Source organism: Nomascus leucogenys, chromosome 12 (genome assembly GCF_006542625.1).
Source record: "Nomascus leucogenys isolate Asia chromosome 12, Asia_NLE_v1, whole genome shotgun sequence".
NCBI lineage: Eukaryota > Metazoa > Chordata > Mammalia > Primates > Hylobatidae > Nomascus > Nomascus leucogenys.
Genome location: NC_044392.1, coordinates 6,569,631 through 6,595,617, shown reverse-complemented (window position 1 = coordinate 6,595,617; position 25,987 = coordinate 6,569,631). Strand labels below are relative to the sequence as shown.

Genomic DNA, 25,987 nt, shown 5'->3' with positions numbered 1-25,987 from the left:
CGCCCCCTGGCGGCGCAGGGACCGCCCCCAACCTCGCGCCGCCGCCGCCAGCCTCAGCCCAACATGGCGATGCACAACAAGGCGGCGCCGCCGCAGATCCCGGACACCCGGCGGGAGCTGGCGGAGCTCGTGAAGCGGAAGCAGGAGCTGGCGGTGAGGGGCTAGGACAGGGGTTGCACGGCATGGGGCTCCGCGCCCGCCCCGCCTCCAGGCCGCAAGCCCGGCCGCGCCAGGCCGTTTGTTTCTCCGGGGGCGCGGCGCGGCGGGCCGGGTGCTCGGCGGCCTGAGGCCGGGTGCGCATTCTGCGGCCCGCCGGCGGTTCAGCTTCCCCGGCTGTGCGAATCTGGGGCCGGGAGGGAGCCGGGAGCCGGGAGCGCGGGGGGGGAGGGGCAGCGGCAGCCACAGGAGGGGGCGTGGAAGGAGGACGGTGCCGGGGCTCGGGGAGAGGGCGCTAGGAAGGGCGAGCGTCCGTGAGCCGCGGGGGTGGGCGAGGCGGGCTAGTCCGTGATCTTTGCGGGGCGGGGGATGGGGAAGGAGGCTAGTGTGGGAGGGGGACCCCGTCACCCCGTCTGGACTTTGGAGGCTGGTGGGGAGCGTGTTCTTTTTGGTACTAGGAGTAGATCCGTTGAATGGAGGTTTTTTATAGACAGGTTTGTGATGTGTTTGGGAACATCTAGAAGGTGACAGGCGAGGGAGAAGAACACATTCCGGAGAATTCGGAATTGTGACAGGCACCCAAGGCCCAATGCACTCTGGTGGCTAAGCTCTTCCTGCCCCCGCGTCTCGGCTTGGGCACCCGGGAGGCCCCTCTCACCTGAAGCTGCCCTTCCAGGTTTCCATAGCAACTGGCAGCCCGTTGCCGGCGGCCTCTCTGAGCCTTCGGGGAGGGGAGCGAGTTGACGCTGAAAGGCTGCTCACCCTTCCCTCTCCTGGTAGCGATACCTTTTGTGCGTGGGAGTGGACATTGCCCAAGTTCTGCATTAGCCTAGGTTCTTGACTCCTGGTTTCCGTGAATCCTCTAAAGTATATGCAAAATTTCGCGTGTGTGTGTATATTTCTGGAGACATGCTTTATACATTCAGGGGTCCATCACCCCCAAAGGTCTAGACTGTCTTAGTCCTAAACGGCCTGCTCCTCCCCATATCATCCATCTCTCCACAGGGTGGTTTAGTGTGGGCAAGCTTGCGTTTACGAGTCTAATGTCAGGATTTTATTTTGGTCAGACTTAAGTGTTTGCATTTAAAAGGTATTATTCATGTCCTTGTTTTTCATCTCTCAGGAAACACTGGCAAACTTGGAGAGACAGATCTATGCTTTTGAGGGAAGCTACCTGGAAGACACTCAGATGTATGGCAATATTATTCGTGGCTGGGATCGGTATCTGACCAACCAAAAGTGAGTGTCGGAAGCCTGTAGTATTCCTATTGTGCCCCAGTAACGTTTGTTTGTAGGACTGTATGCTCTTAGTGGCAACTTTGCAGTAGTAAATTAGTGGTGTGATCTGGACTTGAACTCTTGGACTCTGGCTCAGGCACTGCTTCACCGAAGAATCTTAGACAAGGCTCACATCTGTAAAATAGCGAAAGCTGGGCCTATGGCACAGGGTTGTGTGAGGCTTAAATATAGCATATAACAGTATCTTTACACAATAGCACTCTTAAATTTTTTACACATTTTAATCAGTCATGAGTTCTACCCTCACAGTATTTTTCTTTTTTTTTTTCTTTTTCCTCCTGAGTAGCTGCGATTACAGGCGCATGCCACCACGCCTGGCTAACTTTTTTATTTTTAGTAGAGACGAGGTTTCTCCATGTTGGCCCGGCTGTTCTCGAACTCCTGACCTCAGGTGATCTGCTGCCTCGGCCTCCCAAAGTGCTGGGATTACAGGTGTGAGCCACCATGCCTGGCCACTTTTCTTTTTTCTAAGAGACAGGGTCTCACGCTGTTGTCCAGGCTGGAGTGCAGTGGCACGATCAGCTCACTGCAGCCTCAAACTCCTGGGCTGAAGTGATCCTCCCACCTCAGCCCCCCAATTAGCTGGGACTACAGGCACATGATACTGCACCTGACTAATTAAAAACTTTTTTTTGTAGAAGTGGGATCTCACTTTGTTGCGCGGGCAGGCCTGGAGCTCCTGGTTTCAAGCAGTCCTCCTGCCTTAGCTTCTCAAAGTGTTGGAATTAAAGGGATGAGCCACCACGCCCAACTGACCCTCACAATTTTTGCCATACCTGCGTGCCAGCTGTACCACTGCTTACTTAGCAATATTATTTTTTAAAAATTTCTAAACTTTTGGAAAATCTTCAAATTATAGGAAAATGGGAAGAATGCTATTTGAACACTTGATACCCTCCTACCTATATTCACGAATTGTTAATGTGTTGTGACATTTGCTTTCTCTTACTCTCTATAATATATATTAATATAAGCACACATCTATATTTACATTTCACATTTTTAAATTGTGAAATAATTATAGATTCATAGGGAGTTGGCAGAATGGTCTCTTGTACCCTTCGTCTGGTTTTCCCCAATGGTTGTGTTTTATGTAGCTATAATACAGTATCAAAGCCAGAAAATTGACATTGGTACAATGTATATATATAGTTCTATGTCACTTTATCTTGTGTGTAGATTCATGTAACCACAATGAAGTTACTGAACTATTCTATTACCACAAAGACCTTCCTCATGCCACTCGTTTGTAGTTATATCTCCCAGTCCCCCTACCTTTTTTTCCTACTTAACGGTTTGAAAGTTAGATGCAGATAAATGACACTTTGCACCTAAATGTGTCAGTAACTACCTCCTGAGTATAGGGCCATTTCTCCTACCTAACCAGTTATACCTAGAAAATCAATACTACATTAATAGTATCTAATACATAGTCTTTATTAAAATTTCCTCAGTTGTCCCCAAAAATTCTTTGCTAATTTGTTTTGATCCAGGATTCAGTAAGCATTCATGCATGCATTTGGCTATTATGTCTTAAGATTGAGGAGAGTCACCCTTTTGGTGGTGGTTGTGGTGGTTTTCATGACATTGCCTTGTAGGAAGCTGCAGTTTCCTGAGATTTTCTGAGGGCAAAACTCATGACTGATTAAAAGGATCCTGAAAAATCCTTTAAACATTTTTGCAAAAATGTTACATAGGGAATTGGTGTATCCTTTGTTATCTATCTCTAGTTTATCAGGAGGCACATAATGTCACATTGTCCTATTATTTGTTGCTGCTAAGTTTGATCATATGATTTATCTGCTATAAAAGTTCATTTTTTCCCATTGTGATTAACAAGTAATTTTGGATGTTATGCTTTGAGACATTATGAATATACTGCTCCCTCTAAATTTGTATTCAGTTGTTTAGTATACACCGTTGATTCTTAACCTGAATCCGTTAGTACACTGGAAGTTGTAAAATGGTGATTCTCTAATTTTATTATTCCCTTTATATTTATTACTGGCATTCTGAAAAAGAGTCTTCCTTTTTTGGCTTCTGTTTCTTTCATTCTCCCGCATTTGTCCCAACTGTGGTCAGAGGGAGCCTCCTCAAGCTGGCTTGTTTGTCGTTTCAACATGACCCTATTACTTTTGGAGCACTCCATTGCTTTCTGGCCTGAGAGATGTCCCATACTTATCTTGTGCATTTTTTGTCCCAGACCTAGTATCAGCCATTCCTCTAAGGAACCTGGTTCTTTCTTTAAATTTGAGAATTAAGTTTATTTAAGAGACATTTCATATCACTAATCTGTTCTTGACTTTTTAAATAATAAGCATTAAAATAAATATATATTGGCCGGGCATGGTGGCTCATGCCTGTAATCCCAGCTACTTGGGAGGCCGAGGCGAGTGGATCACCTGAGGTTGGGAGTTCAAGACTAGCCTGACCAACATGGAGAAACTCTGTCTCTACTAAAAATACAAAATTAGCCGGGCGTGGTGGCGCATGCCTGTAATCCCAGCTACTTGGGAGGCTGAGGCAGGAGAATCGCTTGAACTCGGGAGGCGGAGGTTGCAGTGAGCCAAGCTTGAGCCATTGCAGTCCAGCCTGGGCAACAAGAGTGAAACTCCGTCTCAAAAAAATATATAAATAAATAAATAAGGTAAAATAGATATGTATTAAAATGAAAGTGTGGTCAGGCACAGTGGCTTACACCTGTAATCCCAGCACTTTGGAAGGCCAAGGTGAGTGTATCACCTGAGGTCTGGAGTTTGAGACCAGCCTGGCCAATATGGGGAAACCCTGTCTCTACTAAGAATACAAAAATTAGCCGGGCATGTTGGGGTGTGCCTGTAGTCCCAGCTACTTCAGAGGCTGAGGCAGGAGAATCACTTGAACGCAGAAGGTGGAGATTGCAGTGACCCTGGATCGCGCCACTGCACTCCAGTCTGGGAGACAAAGTGAGACTCTCAAAAAAAAAAGGCTAGGTGCAGTGGCTCACGCCTGTAATCCCAGCACTTTGGTAGGCTGAGGTGGGCAGATCATGAGGTCAGGAGTTTGAGACCAGCCTGGCCAACTTGGTGAAATCCCGTCTCTACTAAAGATACAAAAAAAGAATTAGCTGGGTGTGGTGGCACGTGCCTGTAATCCCAGGCTACTCTGGAGGCTGAGGCAGGAGAATCGCTTGAACCTGGGAGGCGGAGGTTGCGGTGAGCTGAGATTGCCCACTGTACTGCAGCCTGGGTGACAGGGCAAGACTCCGTCTCAAAAAAAAAAAACCAAAACGTCTGGGCGTGGTGGCTCATGCCTGTAATCCTAGCATTTTGGGAGGCCGATGTGGGTGGATCACCTGAGGTCAGGAGTTCGAGACCAGCCTGGCCAACATGGCAAAACCCCGTCTCTACTAAAAATACAAAAATTTGCCAGGCATGGTGGCGGGCAACCGTAATCCTGGCTACTTGGGAGGCTGAGGCAGGAGAATCGCTTCAACCCGGGAGGCAGAGGTTGCAATGAACTGGGATTCTGCCATTGCACTCCAACATGGGTGACAGAGCAAGACTCCGTCTCAATAAATAAATAAATAAGTAAATAAATAAATTTAAAAAAATGAACATGTGAAGCAACTAAATCTCATGTCCCACATTGGAGCATGTACCATATATTGGAAAACGTTGCTTTCTATGTTCAGCATAAAGGTCGTTTGGGCCAATCTGAGTGATGTGGAAGCTTCCTGTATGGAGCATGAGTCCTGGGGCATCCCCAGCTTGAGCCGTAGACATAGCTTGGTGCTCATAATGAGTTTCTTCTGTGTGTTTTAGAAACTCCAATAGCAAAAATGATCGAAGGAACCGGAAGTTTAAGGAAGCTGAGCGGCTCTTCAGTAAATCCTCAGTTACCTCAGCAGCTGTAAGTAGTGGTGGTGGGGGAATCTTTCTTTGGCCTGTTGTTGGGGAATGTGTTTTTTCTTTCCCTTCCTCTGGGAGTGCTCCTCTGAGGTCTGTGGTCACTTTTCTAGTAACTGATGGCTTTTCTTTTAGGCAGTAAGTGCATTGGCAGGAGTTCAGGACCAGCTCATTGAAAAGAGTAAGTTTATGTTTTTATGTTTCTAATCAGTTTATTTTTAAGCTACCATCACCCTTATACTTAATTCATCCAATTGTGTATCTGAGGACTGCATTTCTTATGCTCTTCCCTTTTCCCTCTTCTTCCTAGAAGTTTTGAAACTTCTAGGGTATCCTTAATCACGTTTTTCTCCACTCCCCCACCCAGACAAGGTCTCACTATAGCCCAAGCTGGAGTACAGTGGCATGATCATAGTTCACTGCAGCCTCAAACTCCTAGGCTCAAGCAATCCTCCTGCCCCGGCCTCCCAAGTAGCTAGGACCACAGGCATCCGTCACCACACCTGGCTAATTTTTAAATTTTTTAAAGAGACAGGGTCTCACTGTGTTGCCCAGGCTAGTCTATAATTCCTGGCATCAAATAATCCTCCCACTTCAGCCTCCCAAAGTGTTGGGAGTACAGGTGTGAGCCACCATGTGTGAACAATCTATTTTTTCCTTTTGAGGAAGAAATTACGGTACTCTTCTTGCCTCTTCTGTCACATAAAGATTGGCTTTAGCATCTCAAAGAGACAAAGATATATTTTCATTACTGATAAATCTTATAAATTCTTAGGGAATCAAAGTTAAAACAATAACTTTTATGGAAAATTTCAAATATGTCTTATAAATCCCCATGTATCCAGTTTAATAATTCTTAGAAAATGTTCATCTTGGCCAAGTGCAGTGGCTCACACCTGTAATCCCAGCACTTTGGAATGGAGAAGTGGGAGGATCGCTTGAGCCCACAAGTTCAAGACCAGCCTAGTCAACAAAACAAGACTCTGTCTCTACAAAAAATTAAAAAATTAGCCAGGCTTGTTGGCATATACCTGTAGTCCCAGCTATTAGAGAGGCTGAGGTGAGAGGATCACTTTAGCCCAGGAAGATGAGGCTGCAGTGAGCCATGAGCATGTCACTGCTCCAGCCTGGGTGATGAAGTGAGACCATGCCAAAAAAAAAAAGGAAATGCTTATCCTGTAGATAGGATGTACCTGTATGTTCTTAAATATAAAATGGAAAATAGTGCTATTTACTCTGTAAACGAATTATATCTTATTTTTTATACATAAGCCATACAGTCTAATTTCCAGGGATGGGTTATAGACTTTTGCATTTATCTTTCTGAGTCAGACTCAGTGTAACCGTATTGGATGTGCTCTCTTTGTATTTCATCACCTTGAAATACGACCTGTTCTCGGTATTACTGTGTACTTCTTTCAGAAGGTATATCTTGTTGGATCTAGTTCTTTTGTTTGCATTGGTGCAATGATGTGAGGAAAAGGGATTTTAGTAGTTTGGGAATTAGAAGTATTTAATTATTATCTCTATGTACAGATTTCTAAATTTGTTTCTCTGCCCTTAACCTCTTTCCTGGCTTTACTCCTGCATTTCCTCTTTTTTTTTTTGAGACTCGCTCTGTTGCCCAGGCTGGAGTGCAGTGGCACGATCTTGACTCACTGCAACCTCCGCTTCCTAGGGGCCTCCCAAAGTACTGGGATTACAGGCATGAGCCACTGCGCCCAGCCTGAATCCTGCATTTCCTTCTAGACATTTCCACTCATATTCACTCAAACATTTGATCTAAAACAGAATTGTTCTATTTCCTTCAGAATTTGTCTTCACAGATTTTTTTTGTGATGGGACTTCACTTCTCCCTTATTCAGAACTCTGCAGACATCTTTGACTCCTTCTGCCAGCCTCATCAATTATACTAAGTCCTTTTGATTTTTCTTTTACTATGACTCTCCACTAAATCTTCTTCCTTTTTTTTTTAAATCTTACTTCTTTTTAATTAATGCCACTCTAGAATGTAGAGCTAAACTGGTTAAGGAGGAACACCCTGGACCTCACTCCTGTGAGTTGAGATGGAATGATATCTGACTTAGTTTTCTTTTTTTTTTTGACACAGAGTTTTGCTCTTGTCACCCAGGCTGGAGTGCAATGGCGTGATCTCGGCTCACTGCCACCTCCACCTCCCAAGTTCAAGCAATTCTCCTGCCTCAGCCTCCCAAGTAGCTGGGATTACAGGTGTGCATCGCCACGCCCAGCTAATTTTTGTATTATTGGTAGAGATGGGATCTCACCATGTTGGCCAGGCTGATCTTGAAATCCTGACCTCAGGTGATCCATCTGCCTTTGCCTCCCAAAGTGCTGGGATTACAGGCGTGAGCCACCAGGCCCGGCCCTGACTTAGTTTTCACATGAACCTGTAATCTTGCCCTGGCTTAGCTGATCATTCAGTATTTGGCTGTTTACCTGTCTACCTGCAAGAATAAGCTGCACCCAGGTACTTGTCAGGGAAAGATGTCTCAAGAAAAAAAAAAAAAAAAAAAAAAAAGTTACTGCTTTCAGAAGCTTGACTAAGACAAACACTTATGTATTAAAGATTTTTGGCTGAGTGCAGTGGCTGGCTCATACTTTTGGGAAGCCAATAGTCCCAGCTACTCAGGAGGCTGAGATGGGAGGATTGCCTGAGCCCAGGAGTTCGAGGCTGTAGTGAGCCATGACACTCCAGCCTGAGTGACAGAGTGAGACCTTGTCAAAACAAAACAAAACAAAACAAAACAAAAACCTGAAAAGGCAGGCGAGATGGCTCACACTTACAATTCCAGGACTTTGGGAGGCCGAGGTGAGAGGATCTCTTGAGCCCAGGAGTTCAAGACCAGACTAGGGAACATAGTAGACCCTATCTCTACCAAAAACAAAACAAAACAAAACAAAACAAAACTAGCTGGATGTGGTGGCACACACCTGTAGTCCCAGTGATTCAGGAGGCTGAGGGAGAAGGATCACTTGAACCCAGGAGGTCAAGGCTGCAGTGATTGTGCCTCTGCTCTGTACTCTAGCCTGGGTGACAGTAAGACCCTATCTCAAAAAAATAAAAATTAAAAAAATTATAGTCCAATGTATATATTTGTTTTTGTTAGATTTGCTTTTATGGTCATATCTGAGTGGCATCTAAGTTTTTTTTTTTTTTGAGACAGAGTCTCACTCTGTTGCACAGTCTGGAGTGCAGTGGCACTATCTCGGCTCACCACAACCTCCACCTCCTAGGTTCAAACGATTCTGTTGCCTCAGCCTCTCGAGTAGCTGGGACGACAGGCGTGCGCCACCATGCCTAGCTAATTTTTGTATTTTTAGTAGAGAAGGGGTTTCACTCTGTTAGCCAGGCTGGTCTTGAACTCCTGACCTCGTGATCCGCCCGCCCCAGCCTCCCAAAGTGCTGGGATTACAGGCGTGAGCCACTGCGCCTGGCTTGGCATCTAAGATTTTTAGTTTTAGCTCTTACATTTATGTCTGTGATCCATTTTGAGTTAATTTTTGTGTATGGTGTGAGATGGGGGTACAGCTTCATTCTTTTGCATGTGAATATCTAGTTGTTCCAGCACCATTTGTTGAAAAGACTTTCTTTCTTCATTGAATTGTCTTGTCATCCTTGTTGAAAATCAATTGACTGTAAATATAAGGGTTCATCCTGGAACTCTGAATTCTAGTCCCTTGATTTATATGTTGATACCAGTACCACACAGTGTTGATTACTGCAGCTTTGTGTAGCATGTTGTTTTTTTAGTGTGAAATCAGTTTTCTTGAGCATCAGAAGGGCGGTATTGGCCAGTATACTTTTTGTATAATAGCTTCATAGCTTTAGGCAGGGAGTCCAATCTTTTGGTTTCTCTGGGCCACATTGGAAGAAGAATTTTCTAGGGCCACACATAAAATATACTAACACTGTAGCTGATGAGCTAAGAACAAAAAATCACAAAAAAATCTCGCAACGTTTTAAGAAAGTTTACAAATTTGTGTTGGGCCACATTCAAAGCCGTCCTGGGCTGCATACGGCCCATGGGCCTTGGGTGGGACAAGCTTGCTCCAGAGTTTCCTTTTCTGTTGCTTTCCTAAAATGTGTTCAAAAATAGGGTTTCATGTTTTCTGAGATTTGGCTATTTCTCTCTTCTGCTTTTTTGGAACTGTCTCTTTCCTTTACTTCTTGTACGCATATGCTACTCAATTTAAATTCTCTTCCTAGCAGATTATAATATAAAGACCATAGAAAGAAGAAAACTGGGACAGATGCGGTGGCTGACGCCTATAATCCCAGAACTTTGGGAGCCCAAGGTGGGCGGATCACCTGAGGTCAGGAGTTTGAGACCAGCCTGGCCAACATGGCAAAACCCCGTCTTTACTGAAAATACAAAAATGAGCCGGGCATGGTGGTGGGTGCCTGTAATCCCAGCTACTCGGGAGGCTGAGGCAGGGGAAATGTTTGAACCGGGGAGGTGGAGATGGCAGTGAGCCGGGATTGTGCCACTGCACTCCAGCCTGGGCGCGACACAGCGAGACTCTGTCTCAGAAAAAAAGAAAACTGATCCCTTGGTTCTGCTACCACATGACCTTTCCTGACAAGTTTTAGAAATAGATAATGTGTGTGTGTATGTGTGTGTGTGTGTGTGTGTGTGTGTGTGTGTGTATATTTTTTTTTTTTTTTTTTTTTTTTTTGAGACAGAGTCTTGCTCTTGTTGCCCAGGCTGGAGTGCAGTGGCGCCATCTTGGCTCACTGCAACCTCCACCTCCCGGGTTCAAGTGATTCTTCTGTCTCAGCCTCCCCAGTAGCTGGGATTACAGGCGCGCACCACCACGCCCGGCTAATTTTTTGTATTTTTAGTAGAGGCAGGGCTTCACCATTTTGGCCAGGCTGGTCTCGAACTCCTGACCTCAGATGATCCACCTGCGTCAGCTTTCCAGAGTGCTGGGTTTACAGACATGAGCCACTGTGCTCGGCCAGATAATGTATATATTTAGGATCCTTCAACAGTTGAGTAAAGTGAAAGTCTTCCCTCACTCATCCTTACCTATTAAAGAGTTTAAAGAAATTCCTTTCAGGAAAAATAAGTATATATATAAAGGAAATACAAATATGACTGTATTAATCTGTTTTCACACTGCTATAAAGAAATATCTGAGACTGGGTAATTTATAAAGGAAAGATGTTTAATTGACTGACAGTTCTACATGGCTGGGGAGGCCTCAGGAAACTTAGAATCATGGAGGAAGGTGAAGGGGAAGCAAGCACCTTCACAAGGCAGTAGGAGAGAGAACATGCGTAAAGGAAGAACTTCTAAACACTTTAAAACCATCAGTTCTTGTGAGAACTCCCTCACTATCACAGGAATAGCATGGGGAAACCACCCCCCTGATCCAGTCACCTCCCACCAGCTCTCTTCAACATGTGGGGATTACAATTCGAGCTGAGATTTAGGTAGGGACACAGAGCCAAACCATACCAATAACTATAGTCTTTTTTTTTTTTTTTTTTTGAGATGGAGTCTCGCTCTGTCACTCAGAGCGACATTGCAGTGGCACAATCTCGGCTCATGCAATCTCCACTTCCCAGGTTCAAGCAATTCTCCCTGCCTCAGCCTCCTGAATAACTGGGATTACAGGCGCCTGCCGCCACACCTGGTTAATTTTTGTGTTAGTAGAGATGGGGTTTTGCCATGCTGACCAAGCTGGTCTTGAACTCCTGACCTCAGGTCATCCATCCACCTCGGCCTCCCAAAGTGCTGAGATTACAGGCATGAGCCACTGTGTGCAGCCTATTTTTTTTTTTTTTTTTTTTTTTTGAGACTGTCTTCCTCTGTTGCCCAGGCTAGAGTGCATTGCAGTGCTAAGATCATAGCTCACTGCAGCCTCAAACTCATGGGCTGAAGTGATCCTCCCACCTCAGCCTCCAGAACAGCTGAGACTACAGGCATGTGCCACCATGTCTGGCTAATTTTTAATTTTTGTTTTTATAGAGATGAGGGTCTGGCTGTGTTGTCCAAGCTGGTCTTGAACATTTGGTCTCAAGCCATCCTCCTGCCTCAGCCTCCCAGAGCACTGGGATCACAGGCATGAGATACTGTGCCTGATCTATAGTCTTAAAAATATATGTTTATACAAGTTGTTATTGAGCTTGCTTTTATTTATTTAAGGTAATCTACAGTGATGTTTTAAAATTGAGAATATGTGTCAGCTGAAGATTATTACTGCATTTTAAAAGTATTCTTGGCAGAATGCGTGGCTCATGCCTGTAAGCTCAGCAGTTTGGGAGGTTGAAGCAGGAGGACTGCTTGAGCCCAGGAGTTTGAGACCAGCCTAGGCAACATAGTAAGACCCCATCTTTAAAAAAAAAAATATCCAAGTGTGGTGGCATGTGCCAGTAGTTCCAGCTACTGGGGAGGCTGAGATGGGAGGATAATTTGAACCCAGGAGTTTGAGGCTGCCATGAGCTGTGATCACACCAGTTCACACCAGTGCATTCTAGCCTGGGTGACAGAGCGAGATCTTGTCTCAAAATAAAATGAAATAAAATAAAACCTACCAGGCTGGGTGCGGTGGCTCATGCCTGTAATCTCAGCACTTTGGAAGGCTGAGGCAGGTGGATCTCTTGAGCCTAGGAGTTCAAGACCAGCCTGGGCAACATGGCAAAACCACATCTCTACAAAAAATAGAAAAATTAGCAGGGCTTATGCTTATGGGCAACCTGCAGTCCCAGCTACTTGGGAGGCTGAGGTGTAAGGATCACCTGAGCCCAGGAACTCAAGGCTGCTGTGAACAGAGATTCCACCACTGCACTCCAGCCTAGGTGACAGAGTGAGACCCTGTCTAAAAAAAAAAAAAAAAAAAAAGACTTATCAGGTTCAAGTTCAACAGAGCTTAAAGGTTAAACAAACAAAAAAACAAGGAAAAACAAAATGGAAAACTTATCAGAGTAATTCAGGAATGGGCTGTTTTCTCCCTCTTTGGCCCCCCTTTTTTGTACAGTCACTGTAGATTTTTTTTGTATATCACTGTAGATTACATTAAATAAAAGCAAGCTCAATAACAACTTGTATAAACATATATATTTTTAAGACTATAGATCAGGCACAGTATCTCATGCCTGTGATCCCAGTGCTCTGGGAGGCTGAGGCAGGAGGATGGTTTGAGGCCGAGTGTTCAAGACCAGCTTGGACAACACAGCCAGACCCTCATCTCTATAAAAACAAAAACTGGGCCAGGCGCAGTGGCTCACGCCTGTAATCCCAGCACTTTGGGAGGCCGAGGCGGGCGGATCACGAGGTCAGGAGATCGAGACCATCCTGGCTAACACGGTGAAACCCCGTCTCTACTAAAAATACAAAAAATTAGCCGGGTGAGGTGGCGGGCGCCTGTAGTCCCAGCTACGCGGGAGGCTGAGGCGGGAGAATGGCGTGAACCCCGGGGGGCGGAGCCTGCAGTGAGCCGAGATCGCGCCACTGCACTCCAGCCTGGGTGAAAGAGCCAGACTCCTTCTCAAAAAAAAAAAAAAAAAAAAAAAAAAAAAAAAAAATGCCCTTAGAGCTGTTGTCTCTGGTTACATTGTTTCAGATTACATGCTTTTTCAGGAACTCTGGTCACTTTGATCCTTTGTGTGTATCTTCTCTGTCAACATGTATCTTCTCTGTCAATTAGAGGATAGGGAATGGTTTTTTTCTACCTGTTAGTGTTCATGTTGATGGACAGATTGTCTGAGGAGTACTGATGATGCATTTGGAAACTTGTGTTTTATTTCCTTCAGGGGAGCCAGGAAGTGGGACGGAAAGTGACACTTCTCCAGACTTCCACAATCAGGAAAATGAGCCCAGCCAGGAGGACCCTGAGGATCTGGATGGATCTGTGCAGGGAGTGAAACCTCAGAAGGCTGCTTCCTCTACTTCCTCAGGGAGTCACCACAGCAGCCATAAAAAGCGAAAGAATAAAAACCGGCACAGGTCAGTGGCAGGGATCCCACCCCCCGCAGCTCCCATGACCATTGCTGTGAAGGGAATTGCCTAGAATAAAAACTCTTTAGGATTGCTGCCGACTCTTTCTGTTGCTGATGGCAAGAAAGTCCTTAGGTCCAAGTGAACGGGCTAATTTGCTCAAAGGGAGGAATTGGTGGGCATTAGAATAACCCTCAAGGAAGACTCCAGGACATTCTCCTCACTGTTTCTAGTGTAGAATAGTTTTATTCCATAAAAACCTTGTTTCATATGGTGAATATGGAATACTTTTAGAAGAGGAAAAGGAGAAATAGAAATGGAATCTGTGTAATAGTATTTGAAAAATGCCACTAGTACTTATTGGGAAGCTGTAAAGTGGGATAAAGTCTTCTGCTGGTAATTCTGATCTTTGCTTACTCTTCTTTCTTGGTGGATGGAGAGAACTGATTTGACATGCCTTTTTTTCTCTTTAAATACAAGTTTTTTTTATTGCTTGTGATTTTTCTGTTTCTGTATTTCTCAGCAATATGCTGACTTCAGATACTGGAGGAACAGTATAAAGCCTGTAAAATATGAGAGTGTCTTCATAGGTAACGTGTAACGTTGGTGCACCATGTTTTTTTGCAGTACATAATGAGATAGGAATGACGTCAGTGGACAGAGAGGCCAGGTGTCACCCAGAGAGGGTTTCAGCATTCACTCTGCCTGGGGGGTTTGCATGATCATGCTGGGGCTTGTTAACTCAGATAATTGGAAATTATGCAGCTTGACCTAAAGAGTATAATGTCGGTTTCTAGAGTAAGGAGTTTTGCTGGCCTCAAGCCTTCCAGGAGAAATGGAGAGCCTATACATACCTGTTTCCATGCCTCCTAGAAGTTCCGAAGCCAGGGCAGGATTCCTCATTCTAGAAACTGTACATTCGTTCTACTTCTCCTGGAAGACTGCGTGCTGAGCAGGTGACAGGGGGCAATGCAAGGGATGGGTGGCATTCCCTGTTCTCCAGTTTGCTTCTGGATATGGTTTACAAATCTGTAGGGTATTCCTTCATGCACCCAAGGTATTAAACTTGTTAGCTTCATGGATATGACAGTGCCTGGGGATAATGTAGAGTTAACTCTACCTGATTTGAACCTCCTTGGTTGGTGTCAGCTGGTTCTTCAATTATTTTAAGAGTTTTTCTTGTTGATGGTAATGGTGTTTTCTAGACTGCAGAAATAGTATTTCCTTCAAATAATGACTGAGGACTGCTGCTTAACATTTTTCTGCAAACCAGAAGTCACCATCCTAATCACATAGCGGTAGTAAGAAATAGCAAAAATTGCATATCTATGTCTTTATATGTTTTTGAAAAGCTATAGGTTATTTGACCAACGGTGGTAAGACTGGTGCTAGTTTATCACGAATAACAGAGAAATATATTCTTAAAAATTTTTTTAATTGTCGAGATAATTAAATGTCATGCTCTGTTTTACTTTTATTAAATTTACTCCAGTGCTTTTTTTTTTTTTTATTTTTTTGAGACGGAGTCTTGCTCTATCACCCAGGCTGGAGTGCAGTGGCACGATCTCGGCTCACTGCAAGCTCTGCCTCCCGGGTTCACACCATTCTCCTGCCTCAGCCTCCCTAGTAGCTGGGACTACAGGCGTGCACCACTGTGCCCAGCTAATTTTTGTATTTTTAGTAGAGACACGTTTCACTGTGTTGGTGTGAACTCCTGGCCTCAGGTGATCCACCTGCCTCGGCCTCCCAAAGTGCTGGGATTACTGGCATGAGCCACTGTGCCTGGCCTAGTGTCATTTTAAAGTAGTGATTATTTTCTTATTTCGTAGTGTCTAGAGTAGGGAGGAAACTCTTTGAAAGTTTCTGGGACTTTTTCCCATTACTGATTAATAGTCTCTCTAGATAGCTGTTTATTTCAGGTAGTTCTTCATTTCCACTAATGATGTTGTTAGGTGATGACTGATAAAAAAGAGTTAAAGAGGTGCCAAACTTCACTTTCTTCTTGCAGGTTTCTAGCACATTTCCATAGGAACAATACTTCTTCCTATCCTAGGAGCTATGTCCTTCCAGAAAAATAGTAGTAGTTGTAAAGATCTTCGATATTAGTTACTGCTTCACAAATAGTGTTTTCTGTTTGGAAAACAGAATCCTGCTTTTTATTGTTGTCCTTTTGTCTTCCCTCTGATTTAATATGTGGCTGATCTCCCTTGGCCTTAGGCACTCATCTGCCCCAAGAAAGGAGAGTGAAGCTGATTTGCTTCCTTTCTAGGGAAGCAAAATTCAGTGTGCCTGAATGGCACATGAGTGGACAGTTAAGGCTCTTGGACTCCTGCCATCTTTAGTCAGGAATTGTGTCTGCTCCAAGTCCCTTACCACTGCTGACTGATATCTCGGTAGGGCTGGCAGGTTGGGGTGGGGACAGAGCATGGTGTCTATGTACATTGTTAAGTTTGTACCCAGTATAGTACATGTTTATCCTCCAGTGTGCCATACCCCATGTAGTGAGATGAGTCAGTAATAAATTATTTCAGCAAATGTTTGAGTATTTACTGTGTGCCAGACACTGTTTAGTGGTGAGCAAAGCAAAGTGGAAATAAATATGGCACTTAAGCAAAAGGAAATAACTTTTGAATTTGCCCTCTTCAGGAATATGAAATTTTTTTTTTCTTGAAACAAGGTCTTGCTGGATTGCCCAGGCTGGAGCGCAGTGGTGAGATCATGGCTCACTGCAGCTTTGACCTCCCGGGCTCAAGCAATCCTCCCACCTCAGCCTCCTAAGTAGCTGGGAGTACAGGCATGTGCCACCATGCCTAGCTAGTTTCTGTATTGTTTTGTAGAGATGGAGTTTTGCCATGTTGCAGAGGCTGGTCTTGAACTCCTAGGCTTGATCCTCCTGCCTTGGCCTCCCAAAGTGCTGGGATTACAGGCATGAACCACACCACACCCCGCCAGAATATAAAAATTTATCAAATAATTTTTAGCATCCATAAGTGATCACATTGTTCTGAATTCTTATATTTTACATGATACCTGAACAGTATGTCATTCCTGGTATCTTTAAAGAAACAGTTGAAATAATACCATATAGTGGCCAGGTGCTGTGGCTCATACCTGTAATTCCAGCACTTTGGGAGGCTGAGGTGGAAGGATCACTTGAGCCTAGGAGTTCGAGACCAGCCTGGGGCAACATGGCGAGACTCCTGTCTCTACAAAAGCACAGTAATTAACTGGGCGTGATGGCATGCCTGTAGTCTCAGCTACTTGGAAGGATGAGGCTGGAGGATTGCTTGAGCCCAGGAGGTTGAAGCTTCAGTGAGCCACTGCACTTCATCCTGGGTGACAGAGGAAGACCCTGTCTCAATAATAATAATAATAATAATAATAAATAACATATAGCTACTCTTATAAGTTTCTGTTACTATAAAAATTATTTTAGATAGTCTGTAAAGTTTTGATTAACTAGATACAGTCTATTTTGATTTGTGAACAAAGTCAAGTCAGGCTGAAAGTGAAATATTTGATAATTCCTAGTTTCATACACCTACTGTATACTCTCCCAAATGTCTAACTAAAGTGAAACTATTTTGTGACAGATATTGACATTAAGCTTTCTTCCAGCTTTGCTCTTGCAAACATTGTCTAGGAGGAAATGTAGCCATTTGCATATTGTTTTAGCACCTAAATGTAGCCATTTGCTTATTGTTTTAGTCTGGAAAGGTGTTGGAGCCAGCGAAGGAGCAGGTGTCATGCTCCAGGTTAATGTTTGCTTTGGAGGCCTGCCCAGACCATGGCCTGCTAGTGGTGATGGCACAAAATGGTCTCCTCCTCTGTACTGTTCCCTCCAGATCCCTGAGACTCAGATGCTTGTGTTTGGCAGCTTTCCCTTGTTTTAATAGGGGTGCTGCAGGCCGGGTGCAGTGGCTCATGCCTGTAATCCCAGCACTTTGGGAGGCCGAGGCAGATGGATCACCTGAGGTCAGGAGTTCGAGATCAGCTTGGCCAACATGGCGAAACCCTGTCTCTACTAAAAATACAAAAATTAGCTGGACGTGGTGGAAGGCGCTTGTAATCCCAGCTGATAGGGAGGCTGAGACAGGAGAATCGCTTGAACCCAGGAGGCAGAGGTTACAGTGAGCCGAGATTGCGCCATTGCACTCCAGCCTGGGTGACAAGAGCAAAACTCTGTCTCAAAAAAAAAAAAAAAAAAAAAAAAAAAAAATACGGGTGCTGCAGGCTTTTGTGTTTCTTAATTATAGCCCTGATGTAGACAGTTAATTGCCATCACCTACTTAGGTGGTAGAGCAATACTGTTCTTCATTTTCTGGAACAAGGTTCCACCACTGAAGTTTATTCATTCAACTTTGGGCTTTTAGGATGAATGCTGTAGAAAAGGAGCATGGTGTTCCCTGGACATGTTTAGAACATGTAACTTGAGGGAGGCTGAGGCAGGAGAATGGCGTGGGCCTGGGAGGCAGAGCTTGCAATGAGCCGAGATTGTGCCACTGCACTCCAGCTTGGGTGACAGAACGAGACTCCATCTCAAACAAACAAACAAACAAACAAAAAAACCCATATAACTTGAGTAAAAATTTGTAAAATGTGTTCCTTTTTTAAAGTTTAGACTGTGTCGTAGTTTTTTATTTTAGTGAAAGTATATTATGCTGAGTTGTTAGCACTGTCTTCAAAGTGCCTTTCATTCTATAACTAAACCTTTCTTTCTCTGTTTCTTCTAATGCCCTAATTATATTTTTCAATACAATTAAATATTTTAAAAGTTCTAACTCCGAATTTGGCAGCTAATAAAAGGGCTCCAGGTGTCTGTAGTTTTCTAATAACTTTTTCTTCCATAGTCTAGTCTTGTGATATGAAATCCACTGAAGGAAGGGAATCTTCTGACCACAAAATCTTTGGTGCTTTGGTGTTTGATACTTTGTTGCTTAAGATTCTTAAAGCTGATTTTGTTTCTACAATTCTTGCTAGGGTGGCTAATCGACTAATTTATTCAATTAGTATATTAATTTCTATTGCTTTCTTCCTTTCAAATGCTGCCCCTCAGCCCGTCTGGCATGTTTGATTATGACTTTGAGTAAGTTTGATTTGAATTAGTATTTGTGCTGTGTTGTTTAGTGTGTAGACACCAGTATGCCTTTTTGAGACCTTTCTAACCCATAGTTTATCTGTTTAATTGTAGGTATGTATATTAGGTTAGGCTGGGAAGTTTTTTTTAAAAACAGAAAAACGTGATGGAGGTAACATTTTATTTAATAACTTAAGCAAAATTAAGTAAACTTCACTTTTATGCATTTTAATTTCTTTTAAAATAGATAACCTTTAACTCATATTTAAATTGATTTTCTGGCTTTGCTTCATAAGGAGAATAATAGCTTAAGATCTTGATATTTTGCTTCGGAAAGATTTAAAAATTGAAATTCACTTAATTTATTTTGTGTTTCATGTTCAGAAATACAAACTCCTAGTCTCTTTCCTGTTGTTAATCACCATGTGTCTCAGTAATTTTCAGTGATATAGTTACAGAACTAACACATTAACATAGAGCATGCCCTCTTAATTCAATCTCTTTAACATGTAGTTTTGGAATCGTTTTAAAATTATATGGCTTTTGTAGCTGCTGTATACATTTCTTTTTAGAGTCAGCTAAGTTTGCCTTAGGGCAAAAATGTGTGCTCATAATTTTTAATACTTGCTTGATAATATCTGGGTAAACAACTAAATATGACATAGTCTAATGAAGAATGTGGATTTTTCTTAACCAAATAGTCTTTGTTATAGCTTATGCCCTATGCAGTAGCTGATTGTGGGACCCATTTTCTGTAAATTAAATGGAAATATCTTTTATCTTTTCTGTCACAGGATTGATCTGAAGTTAAACAAAAAACCACGAGCTGTAAGTATCAGCCAGACCACTTCAGAGAGGCTGGCAATTTTGTAAACGATTACAAAAATGTATTTGTCTTCAGAGCTTGAGTGTTCCTAACCTGGAGTCATAACTCTTGATTTAAAGTCTGGGGTGTCCATCTGGATATACTTCAACTTTTAGGTGTTTTTTTTTTTTTTTGAGAGACAGTTTCTTACACTTTTGTCTAGGCTAGAGTGCAGTGTCATCACAGTCACAGTTCAGTGTGGCCTTGACCTCCTGTGCTTGGCCTCCTGAGTAGCTGGGAATACAGGTACATGCCACCTTGCCTGGCTAATTTTTGTATTTTTTGTAGATATGGGGTTTCACCATGATGTCCAGTCTGGAACTCCTGGACTTAAGCAATCCTCTTACCCCAGCCTCCCAAAGTGTTGGGATTACAGGTGTAAGCCAACGTGCCTGGCCTATGGTTTTTGTATTTGAAGGAGAGAAAGAGGTCACATGCTTTATTTATTTATTTATTTATTTATTTGAGATGGAGTCTTGCTCTGTTGCCCAGGCTGGAGTGCAGTGGTGCAATCTTGGCTCACTGCAACCTCCGCCTCCTAGGTTCAAGTGATTCTCCTGCTTCAGCCTCCTGAGTAGCTGGGATTACAGTGCGTGCCACCATGCCCAGCTAGTTTTTGTATTTTAGTAGAGACGGGGTTTCACCATGTTGGTCATGCTGGTCTCAAACTCCTGACCTCATGATCCACCTGCCTCGGCCTCCCAAAGTGCTGGGATTACAGGCATGAGCCACCGCGCCTGGCTGGTCACATACATTTTTAATGATGAAAAATTCCCTTTAATTAAATAATAAATTGTTAATACTAGCTCTTTTTTTTTTTGGACTGGTGAGTTCAGGTGCTCTAATAAGAGCAAAATTGATGTTTCAATCCCTTTATGGACTCAGAAGGCAGACTATTTTCAGATGTGAAATATTGTACATTATCTTTGGAATAGAATCTTTTTTAAAATTTTTTGTGTGTGTGTGTGACAGGGTCTGGCTCTGTCGCCCAGGCTAGAGTGCAATGGTGTGATCTTGGCTCACTGCAACCTCTGCCTCCCAGGCTCAAGCCATCCTCCCACCTCAGACTCCTGGGTAGCTGGGACCACAGGCATGAGCCACCACACCTGGCTAATTTTTGTATTTTTTATAGAGACATGGTCTTAATTTGTTACCTAGGCTGGTCTCGAGCTCCTGACCTCAAGTGATCTGCCCGCCTGGGCCTCCCTAAGTGCTGGGATTACAGGCCTGAGCCACCACGCCTGGCCTGAAATACGATCTTTTTTTTTTTTTTTTGAGACAGTGTTTCACTCTTGTCACCCAGGCTGGAGTGCAATGGCACGATCTTGGCTCACTGCAACCTCTGCCTTCCAGGTTCAAGCGATTCTCCCACCTCAGCCTCCTAAGTAGCTGGAATTACAGGTGCCCACCACCACGCCTGGCCAATATTTTTAGTAGAGATGCGGTTTCACTATGCTGGCCAGGCTGGTCTCGAACTCCTGACCTCGTGATCTGCCTGCCTCGGCTTCCCAAAGTGCTGGGATTACAGGCGTGAGCCACTGTGCCTGGCCTGAAATATAATCTTTAGCTATAGAGCAATCCCCTAGCAGAGTTGTTTATGAGATTTTTTTTTTTCCTTAGGGTCAAACAACTGTTCTGCCGAGAGTAAGTTGGGACTCTTGTTTTTCTCTCTTTAGGACTATTAGAAGACACATTAGTGCAGAAGCTTCCAGGCTGTAGAGCTCTGCTTCCCTTCTCTGACCTCACAAAGATAAACATCCTTCACCTGAGTTCGTGGCCATCCACCTCTGCTCTCCCAGACCCAGTGCCTGTGACTTTGAGTAGTTTGTTCTAAATGTGGTGACAAATAAGTCATTTCTGTAAGACATTGGGTCTTACTTTATGTCATTTTTAGTAACAGAACTGCAGGAAGATCAAAACAATGTTGTAATCCCGGCAAGTTGCTAACTGTGCGTTTCTCCCTTCTTAGAATGAATGTCTCCCCCAAAACTGGCTGGCACCAGCTTCATCTGTGATACCCGTCAAGAAATGTTCTCTGGTTTTGTTTTATGCTGAAAGTAGAACACAAGTCACATTTCAGATGGAGGCTGTAAATATCTGGCATTTTCTTATATTTTATGTTTTCTTGTTTTTCTCTTGTTGTTTTTATCTTATTTTCTTTGGGGTTTTTTTTGTAATGCCTTTGTACAGCTCATACCTTCCTGCTGACATATCTGATCATCTCTTTCATGCAGTTGCCAATATTCATAACTGAAAATAATCTGGTTCATCATAAGTAAAATGGGAAACTTGCCTCTGTTTTTTGCAAGGGGAGGTAAAGAGTGTTTAGTAATTACCTATCTTAAATCTTTCTGAGTCAGTAGTAGATTCATGTTCAAGGAACAGGAAAAATGGAAAAACGTAAGTTTAAATCAATTCTTTTAAAATAACTATTTTTATTCTTTTGTATAAATAAAATTTCACGGGCTTCAAATTCTCATGCTTTACTTTTAAACCCGAGATTGTTTTTTCACTTATTTATTCATATCATGCCTTATGGAAATTTCTTTTTCTGTATTTTCTCTCTTTCCTGGTATTCACCTGATTAAATATTGCTCTGAAAATCACCATGGCATATGGAAAGTCTCAAAATTATACCAAAAGTGATAACTTAGTCGTTCTTAAGTGGAGTGAAAGGATAGCATCAGTGAGAGCCAGTGTTGCCCACCAGGTCTCCCTTTCTTGGAGGGCTTGATGGGCTGAGGAATTTGCTAGTAATTGTTACCTGCCTGTAGTGCTGTGGTGAATTTGCGGCAGGGTCTGGCTGCACACTGGAATCACCTGAGAAGCTTTAAAATACTCATGCCTGGACCCCACCCCTAGAGACTAGGGTATAGCCTAGTTATTGGGAGTTTCTTTAAAAGAGTTCCTGGGATTCTGATAAGAAGCCAGGTTGAGAACCACTACATTAGAAGACTGAATGGTTTAATTGAAATCCTATCTTATCATTTGGTCTAAGGGATAAGATTGGGGGTCTAACCTTTCCTTTAACTCTAGTTAGTCATAGTCCTTGACTTATGCCTATATCTTTGTAAGAAATAGTGTGTTTCATTTGTGATAGTATTGGTAGGGCTGAATATGGATGGCATCTACTGTAAAACAAGTCTACCTTGTCAGATGTGCAAAAGCTTTCACTTTTGTTCTCAAATAAACTTTCGTGGGGTTTTTTTTTTTTTTTTTTTTTGACTCTGGCTATTTAGATGTCCTTGGTAGCAGAACTCCAATGTCAGGATTTTTAAGGAAATACTTTCTTATATTTAGATTATTCCTTAAAAAAAAAAAAGCCTAGAAGCATTCTATATTTTTTGTCTGTTGGTCTCCTTTGCTGGGAAGGAGGAGTGGGATGCCTGCAGTTTCCTTCCTTTTGAGGAAAGCACACAGCAGACTTTAAAATATTTTTGACTCTTGGGCCAGGCGCAGTGGCTTACACCTGTAATCCCAGCACTTTGGGAGGCCGAGGCGGGCGGATCACGAGGTCAGGAGATCGAGACCATCCTGGCGAACATGGTGAAACCCCGTCTGTATTAAAAAATACAAAAAAAATTAGGCGGGCGCCTGTAGTCGCAGCTACTCGGGAGGCTGAGGCAGGAGAATGGCGTGAACCCGGGAGGCGGAGCTTGCAGTGAGCCGAGATAGTGCCACTGCACTCCAGCCTGGGTGACAGAGTGAGACTCCATCTCAAAAAAATATATATATATATTTTTGACTCTTACAGTTTGAGATTGCTAGAGATAGAATAGTACTGCTCTATTGTGCCACTGCACTCCAGCAGCCTGGGCGACAGCAAGATTCCGTCAAAAAAAAAAAAAAAAAAAAGAATAGTACTGCTCTTAAAAAGATTATTTACGTATTTATGAAACTGCAGTGGGATGCCTAGTTTCCTTCCCTCTGAGGAAAGCACACAGCAGACCTTAAAATATTTTTGACTCTCATAGTTTGACATTGCTGGAGATAGACTAGTACTGCTCTTAAAAATATTATTTATGTATTTATGTATTTTATTTATTCATTTATTTATTTATTGACAGGATCTCGCTCTGTCACCCAGGCTGGAGTGCAGCGGCCTGATCAAAGCTCAGTGTAGCCTTGAACTTCTGGGCTCAAGCCATCTTCCTGCTTCAGCCTTCCTAGTACCTGGGACTACAGGTGCATGCCACCATTCCCAGCTAATTTAAAACATTTTTATTTTGTAATGATGGGTTCTTGCTATGTTGCCCAGGCTGGTCTCAGACTCCTGGCCTCAAGCAATCCTCCTGCCTTGGCCTCCCAAAGTGCTGGGATGATAGGCATCAAGCGATTCTCCTGCCTCAGCCTCACCAGTAGCTGGGACTACCGGCATGAGCCACCATGCCCATCTAAGTTTTGTATTTTTAGTGGAGATGGGGTTTTGCCATGATGAGCAGTCTGGTCTCGAACTCCTGACCTCAGATAATCCACCCACCTCAGCCTCCCAAAGTGCTGGGATTACAGGTGTGAGCCCTGGCACCTGGCAATATAGAGTATTCTTGACATCTTGAGCTGTGCAGTAAATAAGATAATTAAAATGAGCGATAAATAGTCTAAGCTTGAAAGTTAAAGAGCCTAAGCTTGAAACACTCTGTGACTTAGTTTTTGCATTTATTCTGTCTTCTGTGCGCCCAGCCTTACTCCAAATTAATGAGGCATTGTTTTATTTATTTATTTTTTTTGAGACAGAGTCTTGCTCTGTCGTCCAGGCTGGAGTGCAGTGGCACGATCTTGGCTCACTGCTACCTCCGCCTCCAGGGTTCAAGCAATTCTTCTGCCTCAACCTCTCGAGTAGCTGGGACTACAGGCGCGTGCTACCATGCCCAGCTAATTTTTTGTATTTTTAATAGAGACGGGGTTTCACCATACTGGCCAGGCTGGTCTCGAACTCCCGACTTCGTAATTCACCTGCTTCAGCCTCCCAAAGTGCTGGGATTACAGGCGTGAGCCACTGCACCCGGCCTAATAAGGCATTATTGCTTAAAAATTCACATCAAGCTGGGCATGGTGATATGCACCTTTAGTCCCAGCTGCTTGGGAGGCTTAGAGGTAGCAGGATCGCTTGAAGCCAGAAATTCAACGCTACAGTATGCTATGATCATTTCTGTGAATGGCCACTGCACTTCAGCCTGAGTAACGTAGCAAGACGCTGTCTCCAACAGAAAATTGACATCTGAAGCCCTGACTACAGGGGCACTATACTGGTTTACGTGAAGTGTGGGAAGAGAGCAGGATTGTGCTTCTTTGTACACATTTGCTTCTCCCAGGATAGTGTCATAGTGCCTAGGAAGGTGATGTGTGTGTCAGATACAATGATAGTGAAAAGAAGGGATTGGAATTTTCATACCTGTGTCAGTCTAAATGAGCATTACCATGTCCGAATTGTCTAAGTGGTAAGCTTCATGATTTGAAACAGTTTTCACTTTGAAAAACTGCTTCTGTGGATTAAAAGTTGTCACCACTAAAGTGGGCTGTGGTGGAGTCGATGCTGATCCTCACTTAGGGCAGTGGCCTCCAAGGGGAAGAGGGCACACAGGATGGCTGGGTGGGGGTGGGAAGAAAAGATTAGGCCTTTGATTTATATTCACTTTGAGGCTCGGCCTTATTTAGTTTCTCACTTTGAATGTATTATATGTATATACATCAAATATACATCAATATTAGTTCATTAGTACATGTAGGTCATTAATTTATAAATAAAAGGTTGAACCACAAGAAACTGCTGATAATTGTTTTTGATCTGTAGAAGTGGCAGTTATCATAGTTTAACAGCATATACATGTTGGAGGTGTATATGCTTCAAGTTTTTACCGTTTGCGTACAGAAAATAAACTTTGGAGACCCCTATGCCCCTCCTCAGCTCCCAACCCTCACCCTGATAACTTATTTCTGTATCCTGGGTGTGGGGATGGGAGGACTTTAAAATATTTAATTAATTTGAATACATGTGTCTTAGTCTGTTTGAGCTGCTATAACAAAAATATTAACTAAATGGCTTATAAACAACAAACATTTCTTACAGCTCTGGAGAGTAGGAAGTCCAAGATCAAGCCACCAACAACGTCCAGTATCTGGTAAAGGCGTGCTTTCTGGTTCACAGATGGTGCCTTCTAGCTGTGTCCTCACATGGTGGAAGGAGAACAAGCTCCCTTAAGCCTCTTTTTAAAAAATTTTTTGAGACGTGATCTCACTTTGTTGCCCAGGCTACCGTGCAGTGGTGCAATCACAGGTCACTGCAGCCTCAACTTCCCAGGCTCAAGTGACCCTCTCACCTCAGCCTCCCAATTAGCTGGGACTACAGGTATGGGCCCCCACACCTGGCTAGTTTTTTTTTAATGTTTTGTAGGCAGAGTCTTGGTATGTTGCCAAGTGTAGTTTTGAACTCAGCTCAAGTGACCCTCCTTGCTTCGGCCTCCCAAAGTGCTGGGATTCCGGATGTCAGCCACCATGCCAGGCCTCAGGGCTCTTTTATTTATTTTTATTTTTTTAGAGACAGGGTCTCACTTTGTTGCCCAGTCTGGTCTCAAACTCCTGGGCTCAAGCCATCTTTCTGCCTCAGACTCCCAAAGTGCTGGGATTACAGGCGTGAGCCACCACACCTGACTCCTCAGGCCTCTTTTATAAGGACACTCATCCCATTTATGACCATTCTGTCCTCATAATTTAAGCACCCCAAAGCCACTTAATCCATCAC

At 43.5% G+C, this 25,987-nt stretch overlaps 1 protein-coding gene across 2 annotated transcripts; it reads left to right on the top strand.

Moving 5' to 3' along the window:
* On the top strand, positions 1-25,004 carry MEAF6 (MYST/Esa1 associated factor 6). Of its 2 annotated transcripts, XM_030823458.1 has the most exons (8): positions 1-153; positions 1,280-1,395; positions 5,259-5,346; positions 5,478-5,523; positions 13,123-13,315; positions 18,363-18,392; positions 19,178-19,211; positions 20,925-25,004. In XM_030823458.1, the coding sequence occupies exons 1-8, from the start codon at positions 64-66 to the stop codon at positions 20,931-20,933; spliced, it is 606 nt and encodes a 201-aa protein (XP_030679318.1). In that variant the 5' UTR covers positions 1-63; the 3' UTR covers positions 20,934-25,004. The 2 variants fall into 2 exon arrangements, with proteins under 2 accessions (XP_030679318.1, XP_030679319.1); XM_030823459.1 differs by lacking the exon at positions 18,363-18,392.
* Positions 25,005-25,987: the final 983 nt, after the last annotated feature.

Bases quoted from the DNA above. Each gene is read 5' to 3' on its own strand.
- MEAF6 (XM_030823458.1), top strand. From the start codon at position 64: ATGGCGATGCACAACAAGGCGGCGCCGCCGCAGATCCCGGACACCCGG. The intron at 5,347-5,477 runs GTAAGTAGTGGT...CTTTTCTTTTAG, and splicing joins CCTCAGTTACCTCAGCAGCT to GCAGTAAGTGCATTGGCAGG. The intron at 5,524-13,122 runs GTAAGTTTATGT...TATTTCCTTCAG, and splicing joins GGACCAGCTCATTGAAAAGA to GGGAGCCAGGAAGTGGGACG.